A 27,362-nucleotide genomic window follows, 5' to 3' on the forward strand; every position below is an offset into this window, starting at 1 on the left:
CAGAAGAGCCACAGAAGAGATAATTCTGGTACCAGAACAAAGGCTGGGAGACTGGGACACTGCTCTTTTGTCAGCAGTACAGCTGCTGAATGGACTGGGAAGAACGGCTTGAATGAGCTGCTCTGCAATAAATGGTTTAACAAAGGAGATCGGCTGAATTTCCTAACTCAATGGGCAAGCAAAAGAGACCCGTGTTAAAAAGCGGTGACTTAAGAGATGCAACTTTTTGAACTGAGGGTATCTGCTTGCTGTAGCTCACAGTCAGACCTCGATACTGCCAGTAGCAGCCAGGTTGTGGCCCCTTTGCCTGCACCAATGTACCTGTGCTGTGGTAGGGATGCTGGAGGTGGTGTGGTGGGGCAGGAGGAAGCCTCCATCCCCACTCCTGCAGGATGCCCTGGCTCAACTGTCTGACATTCTTCCTTTAACCTTTCCCCCATACTTCTTCCCTGCCTTGTCTATAGCAGAGGCAGGCTGGCTTTCTCTGCTCCCCATGGCAGCGATTTCACCTGCGTGCTGGAGAAGCAGTACTGTGCTCCCTCACCTGTGCTATAGGCAGGGTGTCCTAACCCTGGGAAGGATGGGTTTTGTGTAGCAGTGACATCCCACCACTCCACCTGAGACTCCTAAGTGGGCTGGGCAGACGTGGGAGCCAATAAAGAAATGTTGATATGGAGGACCCTGCTTGGAGTCCAGCCCAAAACCGTGCTTCACAAGAGCTCCCTGGCCAGGAGAACCTGAAAGATTGAAAGGAACGTGGTCGAGACACCATGTGACAATCTGGCACGCCAGCAAGCTGAAAGGAAACAGCTTGGACAACAGGAGGATGGTACCCAAACAAATGGCAGCACAGGGAGTGGCTGGGAAACCCTGGGGGAAACATTTGACTTCTCCCAGAAGGAAGCCGCGGGGGTGTCAGCTCGGGGCAGCAGCCTGCTGGGGCTGCGGGTGTGAGAGGCATGGCTATGAGGGCTGGCCACTCGCAGCGAGTGGAGGTGGTGCCATAGAAAAGCAGCCAGAGAGCGTCACGACCAGAAGTCCTCGTAGTTGTGCCTGCCAAGAGGGCTGTCAGCTCCATCAGGCGATGGGAAAGGATTATCTCTCAGGGCTGTTGCATGGGGAGCTGAAGCTCAGGAGCCCTTGTCACAAATGGCCATGACCAAGAATCTCCTGGAGGCAGAGGGCAGTGAGCAAATGCTGCATCAAGGGACTCAGAGCTGGCATGTGAAGTGCACGTCATTGTGGGCTGCTGGACTTTTCTGCATCAAATGTAAAGCTTCCAAGCTGCTAGGGATGCAAGTCTGGATGCTTTAGCAGGGGGCGATTTTCATACTTGTTTTAGACCTGAACTGAATGTGCCTGTTAATGTCAAGTAGGTAGGTGTGAGAAAGGAGACGGGGTTAGTTTGGGGAGCAGAGAAGGCGCTATAGCACTTACAAAGCTTGTTACAGGTCAGGTCAAAAGTTTTGTCTCTAATTCTGTGGCTGTGAAACACGGTGTTGGAAGGATCACTTCTGGCTTTGAGCAGGACGCCTTAGGGGGAGCACAGCAGCCTGGGAGCACCCCTTCCTGGCTAGTCTTGCTTCTGACTGCATGAACCCAAAAACGCCTCTGGATCACACCGGCTCAGCAGCTGAAGGCTGAGCAGAGGGACTGATACCCTGAAAGAGTTGCTTCAAGTTGCAGCTTGCAGAAACATGGCAAATTGTAAATATAGTCTAAGATCCTGGACCAGCAGGATTGGCATCCTGAGTTTATTGAAACTCGCCGGTGTATGATAGATTAGTCTGTCAGACACCAGCTTTCATGCAGATTTCTGGCTGAACACAGGCTCTTTCCTGCCTGCTTGGCAGAAAGCTCTAGAGCGCTGCAGTAAAACTCTCAAAACCTGTGTTGCTTGGAAAATATCGCTCTTACCCTTGGGCACCTTCAATCCTACCCAGAGCTGGACTGCCACTGAAGCCTGAAGAGAGCAAATCTCAGCAGATCGTGCTGCCTGGGCAAAAGGCAGTGTGCAAACCAGGAGGCTGAGCGGCAGAAGGCAGGGCAGAGTGGGTCTGCATTTATGGAGCATCAGCGTTGGGCTAAACTTTATCAACAACACTTCTACTGCCAAACAATCAGGGCTTCTGTGAGGCGGAAAAGCACTAATAATCTCACACCGTAGGTGGGAATCCAAGGCCCAGAGGGATTAAAAGCAAGCCAGCCCTGTGAAAAACACTGTGATACTGAGACATGTGAGTTTATAGTAGATCTGAGAAGTTGTGCAGGCTGCGCGTGGACCAAAGTCTGCACAACCACAGAGGTCTCTGCACTGTTCTACTTAGCTAGTGCGTACATAGCCAAAGTTTTCTGATGGATTTACAGAAAAATTGTGCCCAAGTTTGGATTTGGACCATATACTGTCGTGTTTCTACCTGGTAGTAGCAAGTACCTGGCACTTGCTCTCGGCCTTGCATCTCCAAAGAAGACACAAATGCTTCTGGAGATCTTCAGCACAGCTGAAGAAGTCAAGTCTCATAGCATGGAGAGAATAACATGCAAATGAGTTAACGCTGGGCACAATCACATGGGCATGGCCAAAGGTTCAAGAGACCACAGGCTCGTCCTGTTACATCCAGGAATGAAGTGCCATTCTTCACTGACTGCAGAATTTGACTCGATAGCTTTTCTGAGACAATATGACCAAGATGAGCTCCTGCCATGTTCTGATGGCTCCCATTAGTATCACGCTGTCTTACGTCAGTTTTCCCCCCCACCAAGTCACGTTTGGCTGAGAAATTACCTTGCCAGTTGAGGTATTAATGAGGACGTGAGCAAGCAAAGAGCATGATAATGTTTTTGATTATATCCAGATTGTAGGAGGGAGCTGAGAGGGCTGCTGTGAGGAAACCAAAAAAACACAAACACCATCCTTTCTCACTCCGATTCTTCCTACCAGACAAAATTAAAGTTGCATCCTTGCATCAGGGGGTGAAGGGAGGCAGAAACATGGTGGTGTGAGAAAAAAAGGGGAAATCAGTCTGTGAAATTAACAGATACTTTCAAAGGACCATTGATGTTTTTTGAAGAAATTGCCTGACCTGCATGAGAAAGAATACAGCGAAGGTGAGAAACCTGTGATTAGACATTACAGCTAGTTAAATCCATAATTGGGGGTGCACAGCTTCTTTGTGCAGAGAATAAAAATGTGATTTAAAGTGCAGGTTTTAACCTCTCTGGTTGAGCCTGGGATAGTTCAGAGGGAGATTTTCCTCTCTGATGTTGTGCCAGAGGAGGTCAGCTCAGCCCTTGTGTAAGTGTGGAGGGGTGAAGCCCCACTGGGATGTGTGGCTCTTTCTTACCTATGGAAATTGCTTTCCTCTGCTGGTCTGCAGGCTGTCTGAATTTGCCATACCCCAAATCTGTGCTGTCCCCGGCTTACCCCTTGGGAAGGAGGGAAAAAGTGTGGACGGGCAAGAACGAAAGGAGAATTTTCATAGATTATTGGATTCTGGGAACTTTGGAGCCTAGTTCAAATTTTGTTCAAAGTGTAAGTTTTTTTTCTTAGTTAAAACTTGTACATTTGCTTGAGACAAGAACATGAACTTTAATTTCCTCAAAATAAATCCATCAGATGAAATGCCACACTGCAGCACTGCCAGGTTGCTGGGCCTGGCCAATTCACAGGAGAAGCTGCAGCTGCGAGAGCAAGGAGACGGCTTTGTTCATGGTGTCGTACCTGGAGGAGAGGCGACGGCTGCCTCTTGGGTCTGTCATCTCTGTCAGCAGAGCAAACAACTGGTCCTGCGAATAACCTGGTTCCACGCAGCCACTGCCACGAAAGGCAATGCTGGTGCAGTGCAGGCTGATGGGAAGCATCCTTACACAGCCGGTCGCAGGCCTGACATGAAAAGTATCTCATATTGAAGATAAAATGAAAATTGGTGGTACCCTATCACAAAAGCAGACACGCATGAGAGACTTTCTTGCTTTAGTAATACACTGAGAATAATGACGCTTAAAGATTGCATTTGGGAGCGTGGGGTGCGAGCAAACACAAGGCCAGGATATTTTGGCAAAAGTCTCAGAGGTTTGGGCCTAATGTATTTTACAGCATCAGAGGATGGGACTGCAGAGCATTTTCCTTAGGCACTACTGAAAATACTGACTTTTGCTGCAGTTAAGTTGGTGACACGTCAGTTTTGTATGGCGGGGCTCACCACAGGGACTTGCATATCGCTTTACATCCAGATGTTTAGGTGCTAAAGCCCACTGCTCTGTGCCACTGCAAAGGTATGAAAAACAGAGCGAGGAGAAGGGATTGGTTGGCAGTAACTTCATCTCACCAGCTGACTCGATCAGTATTTCCATTTAAGTTGTGTTGAACTCATCCCGAGTCTGAGGAGAGCGTGACAGAGCTGAGCGCGCTTGTCAGCCCGAGCAGGCAGGTGGGGGCCGCCAGGGAGCATCTGAAGGATGTTCAGTGCATCAGAAGAAGAGGAATTTCACAGTTTGGCTTAGGAAAACACACTGAAGTGATGGGCAAACAGGAGATGAAAGGTCCCCGTGCAGCTTGGGGCCACCGTGAGGTGCTCTAAGTGATCTGGGACTCTGCCAGCTGGATGAGAGAGGGACAGAAGAGCTGTCAGTCGCATGTCAGGAGAGAGCTGAGGTGGCGTGTGGGATAATACGTGATGGTCTGAGAGATGGACTCACTCTTCCAGGAAAACAGGAACAAACCCACACACCGGTTTTGTAAATTTGGCTCAGGTTCCGTCTCGAGGGTTTTGAAGGCACTCATTTATTGAAACAGAGAGAAAAGTAACCAAAACATTTATGGAAATCAGCCTGCCTTTTACAAAATACGTTCAAACAATATTAAAAAAATCCCCTTCCCAGTTCTGCAAAGCATGCGAACGCTGCTCCCCTCCAGACCAGAGCTGGTTCAAGGCGCCTGGGAGCACAGGAAAACGTGCTGCCCCCACAGAGCAGGACCCCACGGGGCAAGGCTGTGCCTCTCCCTCTCCCACCACAGGGCAGAGGAGGGCCAGGAACAGCCGAGCCCGGCTTGCTGCCCCCGCGAGGTGTGTGAGGCTGCAGCTCAAGGGCTGAACCCTTCCTGCAATCCCCCCAGCAGCAGCAACAGCCCAAATTTTGGGGGACTGGTGTTGGTCAAGTGTGCCACAACCATCCTGCTGTCCGGCATGGTCTGCGGCCACACGCATCTGCCTCTTCTGGCCCTTCCAAGAGCTGGCACAGCATCGAGACTGCACCCAGTGCTGCTACAGCTGCTGGTAGCTCTCCTCCACCAACTGGAATTCGGGGGATTTGATTTTCATTCTTGTTTCCACCGAGAAGTACGAAATGGGCCTTGTGTGCAAACACAGTGGCAACGCAGACACGGTAGCTGTGACCCTAGCTTAATTTGGGAGCTGCTTACTCAGAATGATATGCAGCTTGCATAAGGAGCCTCTTGTAAGAGGATGCTCCTCTAGCTCCGGCTAGATTTATCACAGAGAAATGTTGCTTTGGGAAAAGCAATTGCTCATACAGCAACTGCATCATATTACTGCATGCCATTTAGTATGGTTCTCTGTTGAACATCTATTGATTTTTAAGAAAGAATGATAGACTGGACAAGTTTTTCCTCAATAGAAACAAAATCACTGGTGAATAGGGATCCAGCCTGCGAGAGAGATGCTGGCTCACCATCTTTTCCCCAGCAGGTGTATGCGAGGTCCCTCAAATGAATCACTCAAGCAGCATTTGCAAGGGGATTGTCATGTCACAGTGGGGCAGGCACATAATTAACTCCTTCTGAGAGCAAAGGCCAGATCATCCTGCAGGGGCAGGGCTTCTTGGGATGGTTGGCTGTCTCAGAGATGCGGATAACCATCTGAAAAGTTCAGCCGCAGCTGGACCTGCGTAGAGGCGCTGTGCGTTAATCTAGCATGAGATTTGGTAGCCAAGAGCCCTGGGCTCTGCTCTCGATTCTATCACTGCCTTGCTGTGTTCTTTGGAGAAGGTCACTTAACCTTTCTCTGGCTCATTTTCTCCATTAGTATAAGGGGGGAATGATACTAACCAGCTCGCAGGGAGTCCTGAAGCATGACTAAGCTGTGTTTGTCGTGTACTGTGCAAGTACAAAGTACATCTGAGGCCTCCAGGAGCAAAGATGGGAAGAGCTGACAGGAGCTGCTGGCTCCCTGCCCGAGGTTCAGCCCCAGAACTCGGCTCCCAGGGGTACCGGGAGGGAGCACGAGATTTGTCACATGCATAATTCTGGGTCTTGTTTCGCATTGCCCAGAGGACCCTGCTCTGTTAATTATTTTTCTTATTATCTACGCTGCGACAGTTGAGTCCCTCCTGCAGACCTGGCACCTGATTGCAGCCCAAGCGTGGGGAATCCTTTCCCAGAGCACCAGAGCACACCTGAAATCTCCAGTAGCTCACCTGGGCTGTGCTGGGTGCCTTTCGGGGCAGGAATAGCCCCAAAGGAGGAGAGTGACTCTTCACTCAGGCCTCTTTAGCTTCACCTAAAAGCATTTTTTAGCATGATCGAACGTTATCAGCTTCTGTGGGCTTTGTTTCTACTTGCAGGACAACTGTGTGCATGCAAAGATAGGGGGCTGGAGACAGCTGGGCTGTAAGGAGGAAAGGGCAAGCTTCTCACATCTGCTGTAAGGTGCTGGAAAGCAGCAACATGCAAGTGGGTGTGCTTAAATTTAGGTGATGCAGACCAGCTGAGATAAGGTAACGTACTGTTGGGCTCTTGTGCTCATGTCAGGGTCCTGAGAGGTGCAGGTGGTTAGGGATCATTAGGGAGCTCGTGGCTCCAGAGTTGCTGGCAGGGGTTGTTCGGAAGCACAGAGGGGTTATCTTACCTGCTTGGTCAATGTGGAGGGGGGCAGCGGTGGGAAATGTGAACAAACCGTGCTGATTTTAATACAAATAATAATCTGAAGCTAGAATAACCTTTCATTTACACCTGTTCATTAGCTGCGGGGAAGGTCCTCCTGTTTTACCACAGCAGAACTGAAAAGCATGCTTGTTTTTAATTAGAAGGAAGCATCTTCTTGTCATCAGACAGAAGCAGTGCCTGAAAAGAGGGCTCTGCTCAGCACTGGAAACAAGTCCATTTGTAGCTTGCATCTGAAGCATGTTGCAGCCCTCATTGTTTCAGAACTCCTTAAAGGAAGGGTTTCAGCTTTTCCTCAAGCACTCTTGTTGTGCAGCATCCCACTGGAAAAGCCTAGTTTGTCTCAGAGCTCTGTTGCCTGGTGGTATTGTAGACAAAGTACTTTGCCTTCACTGCAAATTGTTTCAAGGCCACGTGAAGTGTGAACGAGTGCATGGGCGTCGCCTTGCAAAGTTCACCCAAGGTGCGCTTGGCTGTAAGAAATAAACACTGACTAAGCAGCTTTGACCTGGGAATGTCGTGGCAAGTGGATTTAAGTGGATATATTCTTCCAGCCTTTAAAATACATCTCAGCTGCTCTCCTGCTGTTCTGGTACGTATGCTTTGTGGTACCAGGCACAGTGAGCGCTTAATCATTTTATAGGGCAGCCAAATACAAATTACAAAGCCAATTAACAAAGACTTTCCTCTACAGGATTTATAGTGCAGCTTGGCTCTGTCCATAGGCAGACTAGCATATAGGGCACTGTTTGAGAAATAAAGTACTTGAGTTTATACCCGATTTCCAAGAGTTTAAATGGCACTTCAGCACAGGCTTAAATGCTCTGCCCCACTTTTAGGGGTAAGTTATTCTCTCAAGCGGGGCACAGAACAGGGGACCAGGAGATCAGTTTGAGCTGCAGACATGCTCTGTGATGTTGGCTGCGTTGTTTTAAATTTAAATGAGAATTACTTCTCTTTTTCACTCTTTTGTATGTGTTCAAATGGCAATTTTTTCAAGTTTAGGTTGGATAGATTAGGAGGGTCTTTACACCAGCTAACTTCATATACCTGACCTGGGGGCTAATACATTCCCCTGCAATCAGGGGGGCGGTGAGAGGAGCCACTCTCCGCTTGGTGCTGCAGGCTTCTGCTGGGAATCAGCCTCCGGAGGAGCCACCACCAGCCCCCTCTGTGTCTAAGGCAGCAACACCACAGTCTTGGCTGAGACTTCATGGTATCACTGATTAACATGGGCATCTTCGAAAGTGCACAGATGTTGTGAGTAATAGGTTAATAGTTGTGAGCAATAAAGTTCGTAGCAATAATAATTAGCAATGTGAGGCACCATACAATATATATAATAGCGTTTATCCCAGAATTCTTAGAAGAGTTTAGCCTTTCATTCTGGAGTTGGCTGAAGTGCAGCTGTCTCTGGGATGAAAGAGAGCTTTTGTTGTAAAACCATGGAGTGAAGTTGCGTGACCTTTCAGAACAGAAAGTGAGTAAGAGGGTTGTCCTGTCCCTCCAGGTTTGTGCACCAGCTTCTTATATGGGCAAAGGAGGTTATTAGAATAGCTGGTTGCACCAAGGAATTGCTCTTCTGGTATGGTCCAGAGGGGCTTAATTTAAGAGAGAAAGGAATTAGCCAACATTTAGAAGATAAAGTGGGGGGAAAAAAAAGACCAAGAAGGCACCTCATCTATTCATACAGAGATCTCGGTGTTCTCATTTATTTCTTAATCCTACTTTTCCAGCTGCTTTAAATTATAGTTCAGCAAGGTATTAAACAGACATAACTTTAAATACGAACAGAGAAAAGACACAAATGGGGCAATTCTAGGTACAATAAACCATGCCTGTCATTCAGAGACCTTGTTCGTTCTTGGCCCAAAATTGCATTTAGAATGCAATTCGTAACAATGGCACTGTCTTATTCAGCAGATCTTTCCCCTTGGCTTTTTACTCCTCGTATGGTTTTACAGAGCAAGTGTGGTTAAAAGAACGTGTTATTAATTAAGCATTAGCCGGTTCTAGCCGGGCAGGTCGGCTGGTGTCCCTGGTAGCCTAGTCTGCCTAATGGTGTTCACATTGTTGCTGATGAGACGTGAGAAGGATCTAACAAACAAAAAGAAACTGCCAGTGGCTGTGCAGCCACCAGGTAAAGCAAGCTGATGAAAAATGAAGGGAAACCCTCCTTGCTGTAAGAAAGCTACAAGGTCAGGTTTAGAGAGGTGAGGTTAGTGGGAGGCTTTTGGAAGATCGTCGTGCTTCTCACATTAATGCTGTGTTTCTGCCTGGTTTAGGTCTCCGCCACCCGAGTGATCTCACCACTAATGCTTTGCTCAGGTGCTGCGCAGCAGTCACTGAGAAGACAGAAACTGCCTTTATTTAAATGGACACTAATTCCTGTCTGCATCTGTTTTGGCTGAGTGCAAGGAAAACCATGTCCTTTAGCTACATCTTTTCCATTAAATATATTTTGGTTGAATTTGCTGTGCAGTACTACTGGGGAAAAAAACTAATATTAAAATTTATTACTCAGTCAAACTGTCCAGCTTTTTACAAGACAGAAACAAGGAGCTGGAATCTGCTGTATGACTTCCAAAATCAATGCATTTAAATAGCATGCTTAACAACAGGATAGCGACTTCAAATCCCTGGTTATGAGAACTTTCTCCTTAGGGTGTTGTAACACCGGAGGCCAGTGACATGCTTAATTTCTGCAGGAGAAGGCTTATTCCATGATATCTCATGTCCTGGAATTGCATTAGTATTTTGGTGAGAGCAGCATGTGCTTCTAGTCAGATCAGTCACTGGAGGAGAATTTTCCTCCATTTTGAGATTTTAGCTGTATGTAAGCTTAGTGCCTCTGGTCAGCTGCATGCATCTGCAGGGCATAATATTTAAGTCTGTAGCAGATGCCAGAGAGTTAATAACAAATTACCTGGGAAAGTGTGGAGTCCTTAGAGACAGAATAAGGTTTCAGAATATAGAGCTGCTGGATCTCAGGTGATAGGACTAGGACAGAAGATGGAGGTTTTGTGTGTGTGTATTTCTCTGCATACTTACAGGAGGTGTAATAATTACTAATCCATTTTGTTCAGATATTGCTAATGGGACTCATTCTTCCCTGGGTAAGCAGTCCCAGTATAGAATAGCACAGAGGTGCTGCAACTCAGAGCTACATTGGCTGAAAATCTGGTACCAAGAGTTTGACTTCCAAAGTCCCATCATCCTTGTCCCCACCCATCTTTATTGACAGTCTGCAGTGGTTGAGATCCTTTGATTTATTTACAGAACTGGGGCAAAATATAAAGACAACTCTATGAGTATGACTTTCATGATATTCAGGTGAGAGATAACAGAAAAAGGAAAAATTGCTCAAGTCTCTTAGTGGTCATTGTGACCCCATATGAATTTCTCACGTGGAAGTTAGAGTAACTTTCTTTGCTTGGGCAGAGTGAGCTGCTGACTACAGACTCTAATCAAGGCTCTTCGGAAGAGTCCTTAGGACCTTTTCATCACTATTCATCACAATGCTTTCCATTGACTTCTTGGCCTCACTGAAATAAGACTTGCACTTGATTTTTTGGTATGTAGGGGAATGTCTATAGACTAGCACTTATGGGGTGGATGAAGCTCTACCACCAAAGCTGCACTTCCTGCTGCTTAAACAGAGCCCCTTCAAAAACATTGTTCACCTGGTATAATATAAATATGTCTTCGCTCGGAGGCTATGGTTACAGGGATGTTGGAAAAGGATCACAGCTCTTCACACCGATGACGATGACAGATGGGATGCAAAAATATGAAGCTAGGTATGGCCAAAAGCCTCAAGCACACAAGTCCATATGGCTCAGTATATGTCAGCTGATTGCTGGTAACTGCATTGTCTTAGCAAGCAAAAATGTGAGATAAAACCTGTTAACTAAGGCTCTTCCATAGATGTTTATGCAAATGTGTCTTCCCTCCTATGTGTGTTGGGATATGAACATGCAGAGGGAGGGCTGCAGGAGCTCAGCTGATGTGTTGTATCTCATGCTACAGTGACTTCTGTCAGGAATTCCCTTGCTTTGCCTTTGGAGATGTGATGACAGGAGGATTGGGAGTATCTGCAGTCACTGCCTTGATTTCCCTGCTGGTTTTCTGTGCAGAGAGATTCTGCTGAGTAGTATCTGTCCTCTTCTCCTCCTTTTCCACAAAGTCCATCTGCAAGGATAGGCTTGGGGGGAGCATACTGCAGGAGGAAGCTTTGCTCCAGCTGGCTTCTATCCAGCCCCAGTTTTCTCAGTATACAGTAAAAAAACATGAACACAGCATATACAGGGCTTTGACCAAAGCCCTCTGAGGGTATTGAAATAGACTCTGTTTTGTTGGGATTTCAATGTGGGCCTCCATTACGAGGTTTGGAGTATTTTACTCCAGACCTGCTCAGAGATTTGCTATAAGGCTTGCTAAGACAAATGAACAAGGGACATATTACAATTTTTACATCCTTTGGAGAGAAATCCAACAGGCCCTCATTGTCCATCGAAATGGATAACCAAAAACTATTACTTGCATTTATAATAACTTCTCCCTTCCTTCTTTTGATAGCCTAACAATTTGTATTTCTTCTGCTTGCTCATGCAGGAACTACCTCTTCAGACTTAGTCTACACAACGTTTCTCTCATTCAGGTATGTTCACTTTTTACTCTCTTGTTTTATTTGACTTGCTAACAGTGTTCTGTAGTATTTGATGTATGTTTTCAGAAGCCTGTAGAGAGTAAATTTGCAGAGTGGTGAAGCAGGGAGAGGACAAAGTCAGAACCTAATGCTTATTTCCACTCCTGCGATAATGCTGGCTGAAGGCTCTTGTACGCTTGCCCATTTGGACAGCGCTCTCTGCTCTCGATTCTTGAGTGTTTGGGTGGTAACAGGATGTGCCAAAAATATGGCATCTTAAAGGAACAAAGCACATAGTGTAACTGATACAGGCTTAAACACAGCAATCGATAGCAATCCTCCTTCATTAGAGGAGATGTTGACAAAACGTAGGAAAAGCTTTTACTATTCTTGTCCATCCCCATCTTGAGTCTGTGAGTCCCTTGTGACCATGGACTGCTGAGAAGCTGTGTTTTGCTGAATGTGTTGCTAAAACCAGGGTTAGGCTTACAAGCATTCAACAGGTGAAATGGGTAGCAAAATATATGTTAACCATGGCAGAGTGGAGGCAAAGCAGCTGAAGTCTGAAGGGGTTTGCAAATGTCTAGCAGTATTAGGACTTTCCTCCCACTGCACCGAATATGGAATTGAAAGATGCAGCAAATATGGTTGATGAAAACTCCAATCTTTAAATTAATAAATAGCTATGTTCTGGGAAATTTCCTATGTTCTACAGTTGCTAGAGCACCAAGGATGTGTTCAGCATTTTTCAGACAGAAGGAAGGGTCTTCTTCCTCTGCCTGGCTATGTAAAGAAGCCATTAGGCTAGTATTGCCAGCTATTCCCATGTGCACAAGCCTTGTGCTGTTAGTAGGGGGTACAAGTATAGATGGAGAGAAGAAAAGATGTTTAATGGTTGTAAAATGCATTGAATCTTCCTTTAAAAGGAAAACAAAGTCCGGAGTTACCAATGACAACAATAAAGAGTTAGAGAAGCTGATACTCCCATTTGGCAGGAGTTTTCCTTTGCAGAGCTGTATTAGCATGACTGGAAGGATTCCAGCAAGCACACAGGAGAGGGAAGTCTCTGTAGTTATGCAAGATGCCATACCTTCTGCAATGCCTGTGATCACACTGCCTGACACAGCCTCTTGTGCTCGTCAGATGAGGGGTCCCCTTTCCACGAAACCCAGTCGTGAATTTCCCTTACACACTTCTGAAGTCAGGCTTGGCTTGGGCCCTTTTCAGTGCAGCAAATTTCCTTTCCTACAAGGCAAAAACATGGGAAGTCTCCTTCTATGGCACTGGAGGATGCTGTGGGATCTCCGGGTTAACATAATGAGCTTAGTTTGCTCCTGCTTTCTGGGTGTATCCGGTCACTTTGCCAAGACTTTTTGCATGACAAAGAGAGCATGGAATTATGTTGACACACGTGTTGGGAATGATGGAAGCGATTGTTTCCCGACCTAATGGTTGCCTAAGTAGCTGCTTGGCTTGACTCCATAAAGCACATGATGTGGCTTAGAGAGACCCCCTCCCACCTTCCCCTTGCCGTGCATTATTTTAAAGATCAGATCAGAAAGGGAGACAAGAAATGCAGGGAATTTGCAGTTAGACCTATGGAGGGAGAGAAAGCGGTTTAAGAAGTAATCACAGTGCTGATTTGGGTTGTTTTGTATCTCCTCTTTCTAGCTAAAATACCATGTGGATCTTGTCAGACCTGATCTGGGGGTAGTTTTTCTCCTTGAAAGTGTGGTCTGATTTATTTCTGCTCACGGGACTTACTCTTCAGGTTGCCAGTGGTGCTGCATCTGCCCAAAGGTGCAGGATTGTGTTGGCAGATGTCTGCTCCCTGTTTGTACTTCCGACAGGTGAGGGCAGAAGCACAAGGAGAACAGTTTTTGGAGGCAGCAGGTGTGGGAAGAGCCTGGAAGCAGGAGGAATACACCTCTCTACAGCAGCTCTGGGTGAAGTTTAAAGCTGGTTTTCACTGAGAGCTCTTGTGCATTCTGCTCTGTAGGCTGTACCATCCCTGGGGAAGAACCAAGGGCACATTTCAGCCCCACAGCAATCATGGAAAGGAGAGGAGGCCAGGGGGCTCCTGTGAAGGAGATGATCCTTAATCAGCTTTTCAGCAAGGGTGGCAACCGCCCCTCACTGAAGCAATACCCTGGTGCCACCACTTGCTTGCACAGCACATTTAGTACTTCGGGCTCTCATTCTGTAATGGGGAGATTTACTAGCCTGCTCTGCCTAATGCATGTTTTCCCTGACGGTTATCTTTTCTTTAACAAGAAAATGAGTATTTCCTGCCATTGAGCAGGTCATAAAGTTTTTCATCATAAAATTACTTTATTCAATGCTTTTCAATGGGTGTAAATTCTCCTTTTTCAGGATTCTAATCCCCTTTATGTCTATTGCATATCACAAGACCAGTGTTGACTATGTCGTTACTCACTGATTTTAGAGAGCTCCCAGACCTTCAAAGGCTGCATTTTCCTTCTACCTGTTGAATGACTATGGGCGGCTTTCATTTAAGCCCAGCGCTATTAAAAAGAGCAAGAGTTCTCCATTGACTTCAAGGATCTTTTTGTGAAACCATCACTCCTGAAAATACATTTTAGGAGTCTTTAGTTCCAGAAGGTAAAGTTCTGGTATTACGTCTGAATCTGAGTTGGACTGCCATGAGTATAAATTTGGTTTTGTGATCTCCCCAGAAGAAAACACTGTGGAGTGCCATGCAGCCGTTCCACCAGGCTGGGGTAGGAAGTTACTGTCTTTGAACTGCAGCAGACTAAAAGGCAATATTTAGCATTATGTGGGGAAGGTACTGCATAAGACCCATGTAAAAAGATAGCATTACTCAGCAGAGCAGTTGTGATTTCATGAGAGGGGAGGAAGATTTTAAAATGTGGCAGCTGGCAGTTTCTTTATCTTAGCTCCCAACTCTTTGTTTTGGGTATTTTCTCCTGAACTAGATGCTTTTATCCCTGCTGTTCTGCTGTGTTCCAAAGCTTGCTCTTGACTTGGAATTTTTCCGTTGGTTCTGCTGAGGTTGTTACTCCACGAACTGTGGCACTGAGCTTTTACATGAGAGCTGGTGAGCAGAACGAACTCATTTCCTGGTAGAACAGTTCTCTGGGCTTTTTTTCCCTCTCTTTGTTTCTGAAATGTGTTTCAGCAGTTCCATCTGGGACCTGAGAAACCTTTCACCACTTGAGTGTTATTTGCAAGAAAAACTTTGGTGGTGGTTATTTTTTGTGAGGAAAAAAAAAAAAAAAAAAAGTTTGGCTGAATGTCAACATCCAGAAGGAAATTGGGGCCAAGCTATTTTGGGGATCACTTGCGATTTTGTTTGCCTCGTCCTTTCTTGCCAAAATTGAGGCGCATTGTTAGTGAATTTCTGAAAATCAGCATCTTGACGTGCCCCAGGTGGGGTATCCAAAAGCACCTGTTAATTTTGGAAACTTTGGCATATAGCATTAAAACTCTTGCAGTGGTAAAGAAACATAGTTTAAAAATGGATACTGCTGTTAATCTTTTAGCATCTCTTTTATACAAAATCCATGTAACGTTTCGTCTCCATCTTTAAACTCCCCTTTTGTATGCATTATAAGCTCTAAATATTAGACATTTCATAGAACACGTTTTTAAAATGATGTGCACTTGGAGCACATGCTGCTTAATTTATGCATGGGCCTGAAACAAGGTTAGCTCCTAATCTGCAGCTTTCACAGTGAGGCCATAGAAAAGTCTATTTTATACTGGAGTTTGTAATTAATGGAGTAGGTGGAAGGGTCATTTTAAAAACACAAGCCTTTGAGCAAATTTTTAAAAATGCACGAAGCTGATTAGGTCTTCTTAGCAAGGAATGCTACTCTCTGGTGTGCATTAAAAGCAGCCTACTTGGCAGGCATTTCATAAATCCCAGTACGGTGCCTACCCCCTGTTCACCCTGATTTTACCTGGAATTTAAATTTCTCAATAGAAATGAGTGGGAAATGATTTTTCCATCTCTCCAAAACCTTTTCGAGATGCCAAGATATTTTGCACTGTGATGAAAATAAGACTTTTTGACATCTTTGTAAAATCTGAAAGAGAAGGAGGTAGACACATGGTTGCTTGGGATGAAAATATACCGGGCCAGATTATTTTCTGAAGGGAAGATTATTTTCTGAATAGAAGGTTATTTTCTGAAGTTTCTGATTTCCCTTCCCTTCCCATCTGTGACCAAAATTTGCCCTCTGGACCCAAGGGGCCCTTCCAGACTTTCTTCTAATAAGTTTAATAGAAGCTGTTAGGATTTCATAAAATGTTTTGATTCCAATTATTTACTTTAATGGAAGATCTTTTGTGAAACAGTTTCTAACCAGCCCTTTGATGTTTGTTTACTCACCAGTTACATTATATCAGCTTAATAGTATTCAAAATACTTCATGAGTATTCAGTCCATTTCTTAAAAATAAACCATATTTTAACAGAATGTGAAAGTATAAAAAAGAGTCTACCTGCTGGAAAACTATTTGGAAGACATGCTATTTCACTTTTTAATTCACACTGAAATTTTGAGATTAAAACATGTTTTAATAAGCAATCTCATGTTTTGTCCTCTTGAGTGAAGACTAAGCTCAGAAGAGGACGTTGTACAGTCTGAATTTGGGATGCTTGCCTGTGGGGCTACGCACTGCCCAGTACCAGCAGCTAGATCTCCAGTTTCCTAACTACAAAACATCAGGATGCTAAAAAACACATCAACTCCAAATTGATAAATTGGCAGCACGTACATTCCTGTGAGCACTTCTGGGCGTGCTACGCAGTCACCAGGGCAAAACTTTATGAATTTTCAGGACTGCTGAAAGTATAAGGCTTAAACCCGAGCTGGAAGTTAGCAGCGTGTCTGAGCAGCAGTAGCTCTGAAAGCTTGATGTGAAGCTTGCTGAAATCAATTTCTTTCTGTTGATATCATGGGGTTTTGCAATGGGTGTTTTTCTTCAGACCTAAAATAGGAACGAAGTGTTTCCATATGGCCCTGTAGCAGATGAACTGCAGCTCCGTATCCAGTGTGTTTCCGGTAGAGACTGTTTTACTCTGGTTTTTCTGCCTTTGCTCTAAGAAGCAGAAACATCTCTGCTACGGAGGGGAGGCTCCCAAACTGAGCAGCTGCTCCTCGAGTCACACTTCCCTCCCTGCCAGTCCCTGGAGGGCTCTCTGTCTCTGTGGCATAATCACTGGTAAGCCGACAGTGCCTGTCAACAACGTGTAGTTAATAATAATAGAACTTGCCCCTTGGTCCTAAATATGCCACGTAGCAGCAAATGGAACAGCTTTAGTATTTTATACTTTGAATCCAACAAACCGAGCATTAAATTGTCAGAGAACTATGAAATGGCTCGGGTTGGAAGGGACCTCAAGGATCATCTGGTTCCACCGCCCCTGCCCTGGGCAGGGCTGCCACCTACCATGTTGGGTTGCACAAGGCCCCACACAACCTCACCTCCACAGATGGGATCCACAGCTTCTCTGGACAACCTGGTCCAGTGCCTCTCATCCCCAGATGATGTGGGGCTTGCAGGCCAGACCCGTACTGCTGGCTCGGCCCGCTGGTGGCTGAGGGAAACTTCACGTGCTCAGCGTATCTGTGTGCCGTTTGCTCCCTTGTGAGACGGGGATGTAGCACTTCTTCACAGAGTGGTGCAATTTTTGTCAGTAAAAAGAGGTGAACGTGTGGTATTTCATATTTACTTGCAAGCACATCCTTGAGTCAGAGCCATTCCCATTTTTCAAAATACCCCTTTAAAACTCAAGAGGAAACCATGTATTGACACAACAGCATGAACTTATGCATGCTCAAAAGTAGGCCCAAGTTTGCTGAAGGTATTTATCTCTTCAATCTAGTTGTAGTGTCAAGATTATCGTCCAATTTAAAATCCAGTTTGGGAAGTCATTTTGGGAAAGAGTGAGAACACTTTGCCTAGCTTTATGTAACACGGAGCCACCTGACAGGAGCTCCATTTTGAGATGTTCAGGAATAAGCTGCACTTCCCAGAAGTGATTTTCTTAAAAGCAGTTTATTATTTGTTTCTTGCAGATTCCCAGATACTTCTTTGAATTATATGGTACATATTCCTAGATAAAACATTTTTTCTTTATTTTTAGGCCAATGCAGTTCCCTCATTTAAAAACATAATCAAAACCTTTACAAGAGCAGATGCAGTCTTTAATATGTGGCTCATAGCTGAGTTATGATTGTCACATATTTTATCAGTATGCTACATTTTTTATTAACAGATTAACATATAAATCTATTCATAAATCACCTTCTGAAGCTGCACCTCACTCTCAGCCTAGAGGTTTAAAGCTATTCCATAATAAAGCTTACGTTGGCTGAACAAACTTTCTGGCAAATTCAGCTTTTTATTCTGATGGTTTCAGGTTCCCAAATCAAATCTATTCCCCGAATACACCCCTCCTTAAAATGACAGATCAAGAGCTAGACTGCAGCTTTCAGGTGCTTTTTTCCCTTTGCAGGATTTATCTAAGAGAGAATTTCTACCCAGAGTGGGAGATGGCAGAATAAAACCAGGCACGTCAAACTGGGGGTGGCCATGTCTGGAGGCCACACTTCATTCTCCAAGGATGTACTTCTCCAACTGAGTGCGGACTGCAGGGAACTGTGGTCTTTAAAAGGCTCCGGCATGAGCCATTGGGAACCAGCTTTGTCCTGATGTTACTCATCAGCTGAAATGCAGAGAGCAGGGGAAGCAAATCTCTTGTCACACTCCGTGGTGTTGAGTGATTTCTGAACACAACATCCTCTCTGTCTGAGGGAACCCAACTCAGGAGTCCATTTATATCTAGCAAAGCTTTTAAGCCCATGTTTAGCTTTAAATAAATGCCTATTTTCCTTTGAGAATTGTCAAAGTTAAGAACATGCTGCATGCTCCACTGAGTGAGAATAATTTCAATATGTGCATTAATAGATTTGCTAAACTGTCTCAGAGCGCACTGCTTAGTTGTAATCAATACAGTTGCCCTTTAAAATGAGTATTTAGGCATTAGGAAGTTCTCATATATATGTTTACATATATACTTACACATACATGTATATACGTACACATATACATGAGGATCATACATACATATACAGGGTTGTATAGCGTGTATAAAAGGTTCAGGAGCCATAGCTGTTTGCATTCATATTTGGCACTGAGCAGGGCAGCTTGCTTGGAGTCAGTGAAGGCAAGGGAGATGATTTACATCCAGAGGGGAACAAGCCTGTTAGGCTCACAAGGGGCAGGTGAGGCGTGCAGGAGGACTGTCAGCTGTGGATTGTCAGCCTGCTTTCCTGGAGAATTTGTCAGTTGTCATTACCTCCTTCCCTGCCTCACCTCACTTAAATGCCAAAATTACTACAGGGGTATTGGTCTTTGTCAGCAAATATTATGAGCAGGATTCAGAAACTGAGAATTTAATTAGCTGCTGAAGTCACTTACTGATAACAGTGGCATATTGGGCTCTTTATTTGATAAAACCTTGTCAGGCATTTTATGTATAAGAAATGAAGACTAATGTTCTTATTCCTTGCAACTTACAGTCAGGACCATTAAACATCCTTATACAGAGAAGAAAAAAAAAAAGGAAAATGAGAAAAAGAAATCTCATGGACTTCTCATTTCTTGACACCAGCATTGCTTCTGTATCTCTGCCAAATATATTTCAGCTCTTCCATTTGCCCTTGTTTTCTCTGTGGGCAGCTTCCCACTTCGGTGCCCCAGGAGGCTCTCGGAGACCTGCATGTGCTGGTGCCTGGTCCCCTGCCCTGCCCACAACTCCATCCGCCACTGCTGCCAACAAGACAGCTCTGTGGGACCTCCTGGCAGGCGAAGAGTTGCTTTCTCTGCCTCATGGAAAGCCAGGATTCCCAGCTAGAGAATAAAATTCTTCCATATCTAAGAACACCCCACATCCTTAAAAGCCTGCACCTTAACTAAATCTAACAAGAGGCTGCACCTTAACTAAGTCATCATTTATATAAACTGAGATTCATGTGAAAATATTAACATATAAATAATATAAATATTATTCACTTTGTATTATTATCTATTGTTATTTACTATTTTATTATTTTAAGGACGTGGGGTGTTCTTAGATATGGAAGAATCTTATTGAGGCAGAGAAAGCAACTCTCCTGCCCCAATTAGGGTGGGATTGTTAATCTAAGCTGTAAGAGAGGACGGGTTGAATGCAGCACCTCTGCCTAGGAGCAGTGGATGTGGCAGCAGCGACCTGTTGAGCTTCACATGCCAACCCAGGGCTCACCGAGCAGCCGATGGCTGGAGCCTAGTGGAGGAGCTCGGCGAGCTGGGGAGAGGTCCTGGCAGCCCTTGCATCTGCTGCAAAGTCAGAAGTGAGAGAAGTCCTGGGTAATCCAAGGCACTGCATTTTATAACACCAACGATGCAGTATCTGGGCCAATTACTGCAAAAAAAGCATCTTCACATCTTTTTTTTTTTCTTTTTTTTTTTTTTTTTTTTTTTTTAAGACTGAGAATACAGGGAAATATCTACATTTTATACTCAAAGCAGAGCTTAAGAGAGATTTAAATGATTCATGTCCCTTGCGCTGGCTCTCTGCACAGGATTAAGTTTGACCCTGATAGCATCCAGTCATTTATAATGAGAGCATTAAAAAATCACCATTTATTGATTTGCACCTCTCTAAAAGGACCCATGGATGACCTCATATGTTTCCCTTAAAACCAGCAGTTGAGCTCTTAGAAAAAAATAAATGAATTATTTTGTAGTAAATACATTTCATGTCAGTGCGTGCATTTTTTCCCTGGATAAATAATCCTAGTTTCTCTGTTAGTAACAGTTTAGCTGATGTGTGTTTTACAGCTTCTTTTAAACGTAATGGTTCTGAATGACTAATAGGAAGGGGATTATTGGAGCCGGGAGCTATTCAGCAGTCACTAACACGGACTGTGCAGCTGTTACCATCAACCCAGAGCTGAGACGGGAACAGTTTGCTCATCAGTCCCTCAGGACATCGATCCTGTCCCAGCGTGGCAGGCACAGCTTCCCTCTGTCCTTTGATAGCCTCAGAGAGCTTTGGCCTCAAAGGTTTCACCTGCCTTCCCCAAGCTGTACCTGTGAAGGAGGGTGAGGAAATCTGGCTGTGGGGTGTAGATGGGTTGCTGGGTGCCACCACAGCTTCAATGGTCCAGAGGAACAGCATCTTACAGATATTCTACTGTCACTAAAACACTTCTTTCATCTAAAAGTTGCCACACCATGGTTATATCCGTCTGATAGGCTTTTATTGGTAACAGGACCAAGAGGAGACTATGCTCTTCTGAGACTGGGGATACCAAGCACGGGGAGTCAGTGGAAAGATGTGTAGACAAATAGCTGATTTCTGTCCATTCTCTACGAGGAGAGCCTGGATAGCATGGACTATTTCAGATAGGAGGCAAAGCATGGCTTGAGTTTTTGAGAGTGTTTTATGTCTTTGGAAGCAAAGAAAAAGGAGTAAGAGGGCTGCAGCTGTTTGGATAGGCTGCAAGGTTGCCCAAAGAGAAGAGATTTAAGCTTTATTAGGCATGACAAAAAAGTTCTGAAGTTAGTCTGGGAGTATTAAGAGACAAACTGCAGTTGCCTAAGAGGAGAGGATTTTGATGCATGGGACAGAAAGGAATGATCAATGGTTCATAAATATACTAGTGGTAAACACAGTGACAGGAGAAAAAATGTATGTGGCTAATATAATTGTTACAAATTTAGCAGCTTTTGCTATGAAATCAGTTACCGAGGATTTAAGAACAAGGCTTTTTTTTTTTCTTTTTTTTTTTTTTTTTAAAAAAAAAATAAATTTAAAAAGATTGAAAACCACCAGAAAGGAGTCTGACAGAACAAGCACAAAGAAGTACACTGCGTTAAGCCTGTTGGAGAATCAGTTTGTGTTCCCCCATCTTAATTACAAGCTGTATTCTCAAAACTCATTTGTAGAATGCTTGACCTTGGTGGAGGTCAGACACAAACGTGGTGGAAGGGAGGTAAGGGAAGAGACAGGTGGTGGAGGGAATGCAAGGGCAGGACTCGAAGTGAAGAAAATTGGAAAATAAATCCCGTGTTGGCAGGAGCATGCAAACTGGAGAGCAGAACAGAGGAGCTGGGAGGAAGGAATAAAAGACACTGCATCAGAGTCTCCTTTGCAGGAGAAGGAGCAAATAAACTCCTTGTTGAGCTGAAGCTTGGCAGAGCTCACTACGGCATCAGGTGCTGACGTCTGGTGTTGGAGAAGAGGAGGCAAAAGCAAGGCAAACTGTGACAGACCAAGCAGGGAGTCTGAAGGCATCTGTTCCGCAGCCTTAGGAGGAAGCTAGGTGGATTGATGCTACGCGCAGCAGTGGGGCTCTGGCCACTTAGAGCAGCAGCAGGCGGGAAGTGCTTCCAGCCGGGCCTGGAAGGCGTTAGGTACACCTGAACTTCTGCTGGTGGGAGAGGAGAAGGGCAGACAGCCATCTTCCCTAACCTGGCAGTCCAGTTTTCATTTAAACTGTGGAGCATTTCCGTTCTGCAGCAATAAATGAGAGGCTTGAGCACTGATTCTTGATAAATCAACCGCATTACTTTTATCCAGACTGGCTGCTAGTGCTTCTCTGAGAGAAGCGTTCGATTTTATATTGATCAAGTGCTGAACTCAACCACTGCATGTACTGCTGGTGACGTGATGGCATTTGGAATGTAAAGCTTTTGTAAAGAAAAGTGGAGATTTGGGTCCTGTCGGTCTTGTCATTTTCCCCCCGACCACTGAAAGTGTTGCTGCATCTCACAGAGGTAAGGCCACAGATAACTGTAGCCTGCTCAGAGCCTTCCAGTGTATTTAGGACTGGATGGATGTTGGCTTCACACCTAATTGGAATTGCTGGGGAGAGGAGCTGGGGGAAGTGTACGGGGAATTCAGCACTCTTGGTTCTTCACTTTCTCAGTATTTAAGTGTTCCTTGCTGATGGAGCACAGATGGTCTTAGATTAAGGAAAAAACATGCCAGAACTGCAGGCTAGGTTCAGACTGGGGAGTTAAGCTTGACATGAAATAAGCAGAAGGCTGTAATTAGCTTATCAAGAGCATTAGGCACCTGGCGGAGGAAAGCAGGTATGAAATGCACAATGTAGCTATGGAACAATTAAAAAAGATACTGAAATCTGTTTTACGAAGCATGGGGGTGCTTTTCATCGCCGACTTCCTCTTCCAGCCCAGCCCGGTAGTATCTGAAAAGTTCTACTGATTCTTGGTTATCAACGATTTATCAGAAGTGACATTTCCTGACAGCTTATGATTGTGAGCACCAAACCTCATAGAAGCAAGAGAGGCTAAAGGTCAAAATCTAGGTGTGTTGCCAAAAACTTTCCTGGAAAGGCTGCACCACACTTGCTTGTGCACCATGTGCGCACCCTGACTGCAAGTATCAGTCATCTCGCTGCTCCCTTCTGTTCTTTCTGCCTGTTTCTTTGCAGCCACCTGATGTCTTTCACCCTAACCCTTGGGTTCAGGTTTAGTGGGGTGAGGATTGCCATTTAATTGTAAGCAGAAATGCCCATCAGAGTGCAGCTCAGTGTTCCGTGTACTACCACAGCACACGTCCAAACCCTGCTGTCTAGGAACAGGAGTCTGGATTCTTTCTCTAGATCTGCAAAACAAATAGAAATTTAGATATGTATGCTGAATTGAATAGAAAAAGTACAAAGACTCCTGTTTTCTTAAGCTCAGGACTCAGAATTTGTTTTGCCCATATTCTTGAAGCTGGAAAGCTGTTATTTAAAATGGAGAAGAACAGACGGGAAAGTCTGGTTTCATTTTTGGTCCCCATGCAGCTTAGGCTCAGGCAGCATCTCTGTTCTTACCCTGCCTTGCGAAACTTTCCCCGTCTCTCTGGCTTGCTCAAAACTGGCCCTGGCTAATTAAAGTAATCTCAAAGCTTTCCTTTGGTCTCAATAGTGCATCTTTCACTTAATTAAATATTTCCAGTGCCTTTTTTCCCTTTTGGTTGCACTACAGCAAGCTTAAGTGCACAACCAGAAAAGAATGTTGATAGGGTAAGCTGAATCACATGCACATTTTATTTGTTTAATTGCACACTGCCCCCTTTTTTCAAGCCAAGACAGGATTCAACCCATGTTCAACCTCTTATACGATTTTAATGAGAATATATTGCAGTGTTTGTCATCCAAAAGAGTATTAGGTCCCCACTAATGCAATAGATGTGATTTCCCTAAAGAAAAACAGGAGGCACAGAACAGTGAAAATGTCATCCTGAGTTCTTCATTAGTCTCTTTAATATTGCAAGATGTGCTGATTTTGATTCCTGAATCTCAGCCTAATTGTTGGGAGAATCAGATCCAAATTGGGCATTTCCTCAAACTTATTTTAGCTCCTTCTCAAAGCAAACAAGTAAATGCTGAACAAGTATTTTCAGTGATGTAACCTGGAGAGGAATAAAGAATGCAAGACTTCCCTACTTCAGAAAGCTGATAATACACAGAGGTTTCACATGTGATTCAGTGATTATGTTTTTGATTTGAAGCTTATATAGGGAGATTGCTTTTCATAGCTGAACTCTTAATGTGGGTGTACAAAAATGCACTCGGTTGACTGTGCAGGATTTGTCCAGTCTGTCTCAGAAGTGGAAAAAAGACAAGCGTGTATAGTGGAGAACCCTTAACATCTCTACATAGCAGTGAGCTTCAAAGAGACACAATGGCAAAGAAACCCAGAGCAGAAAAATGAAGGAGAATAAAACAGCCTTGCTTGATGCAGAAGTACAAAGGAGACTATAGCCATGGTAAATTGATTTTGTACTGAATATGGGCTGGTCCACTGGGAGGGTTTTTGAACCTCCTATTCCAGAAATCATTGTGCAAAACAGTGAGAGGAGGCTGCTTAGAAGTCTTGTCACATCCATCAGTGGAGCACACAAAGAGGAAGGAGGGATTTAGCTGTGAATGGCAAATCTGCCAGAGAACATAAAGGGGTGGAGATGGACATCTTTTGGCGGTAGAGGGGCCTCGAAGGAGGAATTGTCCCCACTTTACCAAAGGCGACCATTGCAGTGACTCCATTCTTAGTGGCTTCTTAGAAATAGCTTGTTGTACTTTGTAGCTACTGAAGAAAAAAAAAATACAAAACCTGTTCTTTACAGAACATATCAGTGCTGGAGGTGTGCGAAAGTGCTGTGTGGTGCCCACCTGGCCAGTGCCAACCACACCTCCACGCGCATTGCCTGTACGTTGCTTCCTGACCCGTTCTTGACTGCAGTGAATTTTTCTTTAATCATTTCTGAGTATATTTTAACTTCTTTATTTAGTTATTTTATTGATTTACTGAATAATCTTACATCTTTGTAATCTCCAGTATATTTAGTAAATGTTTGTTGTCATAAGCTATAAACTGAATGTGACATGGCAAGAAACCAAATTCCACTGTGGATGTTAATTACCCAATATGCTAAAAGTCTCCTCTCAGTTTCTGTATGCTTTTGATCTTCAGTAATAGGAAACAATGTAAGTCATCCTTCCCTAACATCTTCCATGCTGTTTTCCAGTTCTGGGTGTTGTCATTCATTCTAAACTGGCTACAGGCGAGAGCTTTAAGGTTTTTTTTCACTTTGCATGCCAAATGTCCCCATTAACTAAGGCTGTCAATTTGCATTTGGCCCTATCCGTGCTTTTGCACACTTAAAAGCAATAGAAATATCCAGTGGATTAAGTTTTCAAAGAGAAGGTGAGTATTCCCATAGAGTACTTGCATCTAAATCATTGCCGTGTTAAGCTTTCAAGCTACATGAAGTACATCATCAGCAAAATGAAATCATTGCCGCAAACTGGCATTTTTCTTTACATAGAATGATAAAAATACAAACAGTAGATAGTGGAAACAGAAATCCAGTGCCATCTTTATCTCTGTTCTCCAGAGCTGTATCTTTCTTCCAAAGTAACATCTTGGCATGTTCATCTAACATTGCTGCATAAATATGTTGCTGTCGCTGTACGCTCAGCATATAGCCCCAGCACAGTGTGTATTCCTGCTTCCTTTACCCTTGTAGGCAGCGCTGCAATCCGATCTGCTGCTTAAACCTGCAATTTGGGCATCATCTCTGGCTTCCACGAGCCCTTCAGTCCAGGTGTAGCATCTCTTAAGGCACGCCCCTTAGCTCCCTGTGCGACGAGGTCACCAGTGTCTTTGCACCCTTCCACTCAATTCCCTTTCTCTGGGACAGGAGCTCGCTGCTTGCTTGCCAGGAGCTCTGTGTTGCTGGGATGTGCTCCCTGTGCAGGAGGGAGGCTGTCAGAGATTTAAAGCATTTTACTTTGCACTTGAGACAGGACAGAAGTGTGAGCAGAGAGGGTTGCCATGACTGAGGTGATGTGCAGTGGCTCATCAGGTGGGGATAACTGGATCGAAGGCAGAAGAGCTTGCCTGCGAGGAGGCTGAGCCCCAGTTCTGGCAGGTGTCACAGCGGTGCTCCGTCCAGACGTGCACACAGTTGGAGAATGTAAGGTGGGAGGACAGGCTCGTCTCTAAACCAGTGAGGCTTAGGAGTGAAAACAGTCAGTCCTGGAAGCTCCACTCCCCATCCAAGGGGTGCAGATGTACACCATTTTTGTCATGCTTGTGCAGTTGGTGAGCCGGCGCTGAGGAACTGGAGACTACTGATACTGCGTTTCTCATGCTCAGGAAGTGGTGAGAGTCCATGAGATACAGGGGAACACGAATACCGAAAAAACGGTGCCCTTTGGAACTGAGCTAAGATATGTTGTTAAAATGAGAAAGCCCTTCTTTCTGATGAATTTTTCCTTCCTTACTGCACCAGAGCGTAGCATTGCCTTCTGTTCTGATGTAGAGTTATGGTGTTCAGCAATCTACAAACGCCAGGCCAAAACCCACCACAGGACAGTAACAGCCTGATGTTTGTTGACAGAGAACAGATCTGATTCTGCAGTTAAGGTTATGGGAACTGGAACCCACTGATTTTCCCCGTTTGCCAGCCTTTGTCTTCTGAGTGTTACATTTTGAGGCCTTCCCAGACGGTTGTGGCCCTGCCACTCCAGCAGAGCCACGCAGCTGGGCCCGGCTGTTGATGTGCATGTTGGGTACTTCGTTTAAACTAAACTTAGAGCTTGAGCTTTACTGCAGCCTGAAGGCTCTCAGATCACTTAAGGGAAATCAATTAATTTGATAAAACACCGAGCAATTCCCTTCATCCAAGTCCCCCCCATACAAATTGACCAAATCCTTTGGCCATCCCTCATACCTGTCACTGCACGCAGTGGTGACCTGCAACGTGCGTAGTGCAGGATGAAGCAGAACTATTTATTGAAGCTTGCCATTATGTCATTTTGGTATTAGTTATCTGTTTATCAGGCATGTTTATCACAGTTTTAATAAATTACCTGCATTGGAACTTCAGAAATGGCCTCTAGGGTATTAAGCTCCTGTGCTCTATTATTAAGAAGTTGGATTTCAATAAGTTATTATTTATAGAGCACCGTAAATGTGCCTTGTCCTTGAGAGACAAAAGCCAATGCTTCAAAAAGGAATTTCACTTTCCACTTTTAGACTGAGGCAACAGGTCTTTATGGAGAAGTCCTGGAGGATTTAATAGGGAAAAAGTAACTAAAGTGGTATAGAAATGTTTTTTACAATACGCTTAATAGAAACCTAAGTTAAACAAGAACCTTTTCATGGATTTTCTGGACCCAACCTGTAGAAATGACTTTCAGAGAGTTTTTTATTTCTTAGTGCTGTAAGACTCAGTGCATACCAATTTCTTTGA

The 27,362-nt window shown here is 44.6% G+C and overlaps 1 protein-coding gene across 5 annotated transcripts in view; it reads left to right on the plus strand.

The window, feature by feature from the left end:
• Window positions 1–27,362, plus strand: part of SEMA5B (semaphorin 5B) — a 268,777-nt gene that overhangs the window by 151,481 nt on the left and 89,934 nt on the right. For 4 of the 5 annotated variants that reach the window (XM_035331907.1, XM_035331906.1, XM_035331909.1 and 1 more), the window contains one exon: window positions 11,516–11,561. In XM_035331907.1, the coding sequence (XP_035187798.1) occupies window positions 11,516–11,561 (46 nt within the window). Of the gene's footprint in view, window positions 1–10,648; window positions 10,702–11,515; window positions 11,562–27,362 lie in introns of those variants that run through there. The other variant, XM_035331908.1, reaches the window with a different exon arrangement.

The sequence above is a fragment of the Oxyura jamaicensis genome, chromosome 7 (genome assembly GCF_011077185.1).
Source record: "Oxyura jamaicensis isolate SHBP4307 breed ruddy duck chromosome 7, BPBGC_Ojam_1.0, whole genome shotgun sequence".
Taxonomy (NCBI): domain Eukaryota; kingdom Metazoa; phylum Chordata; class Aves; order Anseriformes; family Anatidae; genus Oxyura; species Oxyura jamaicensis.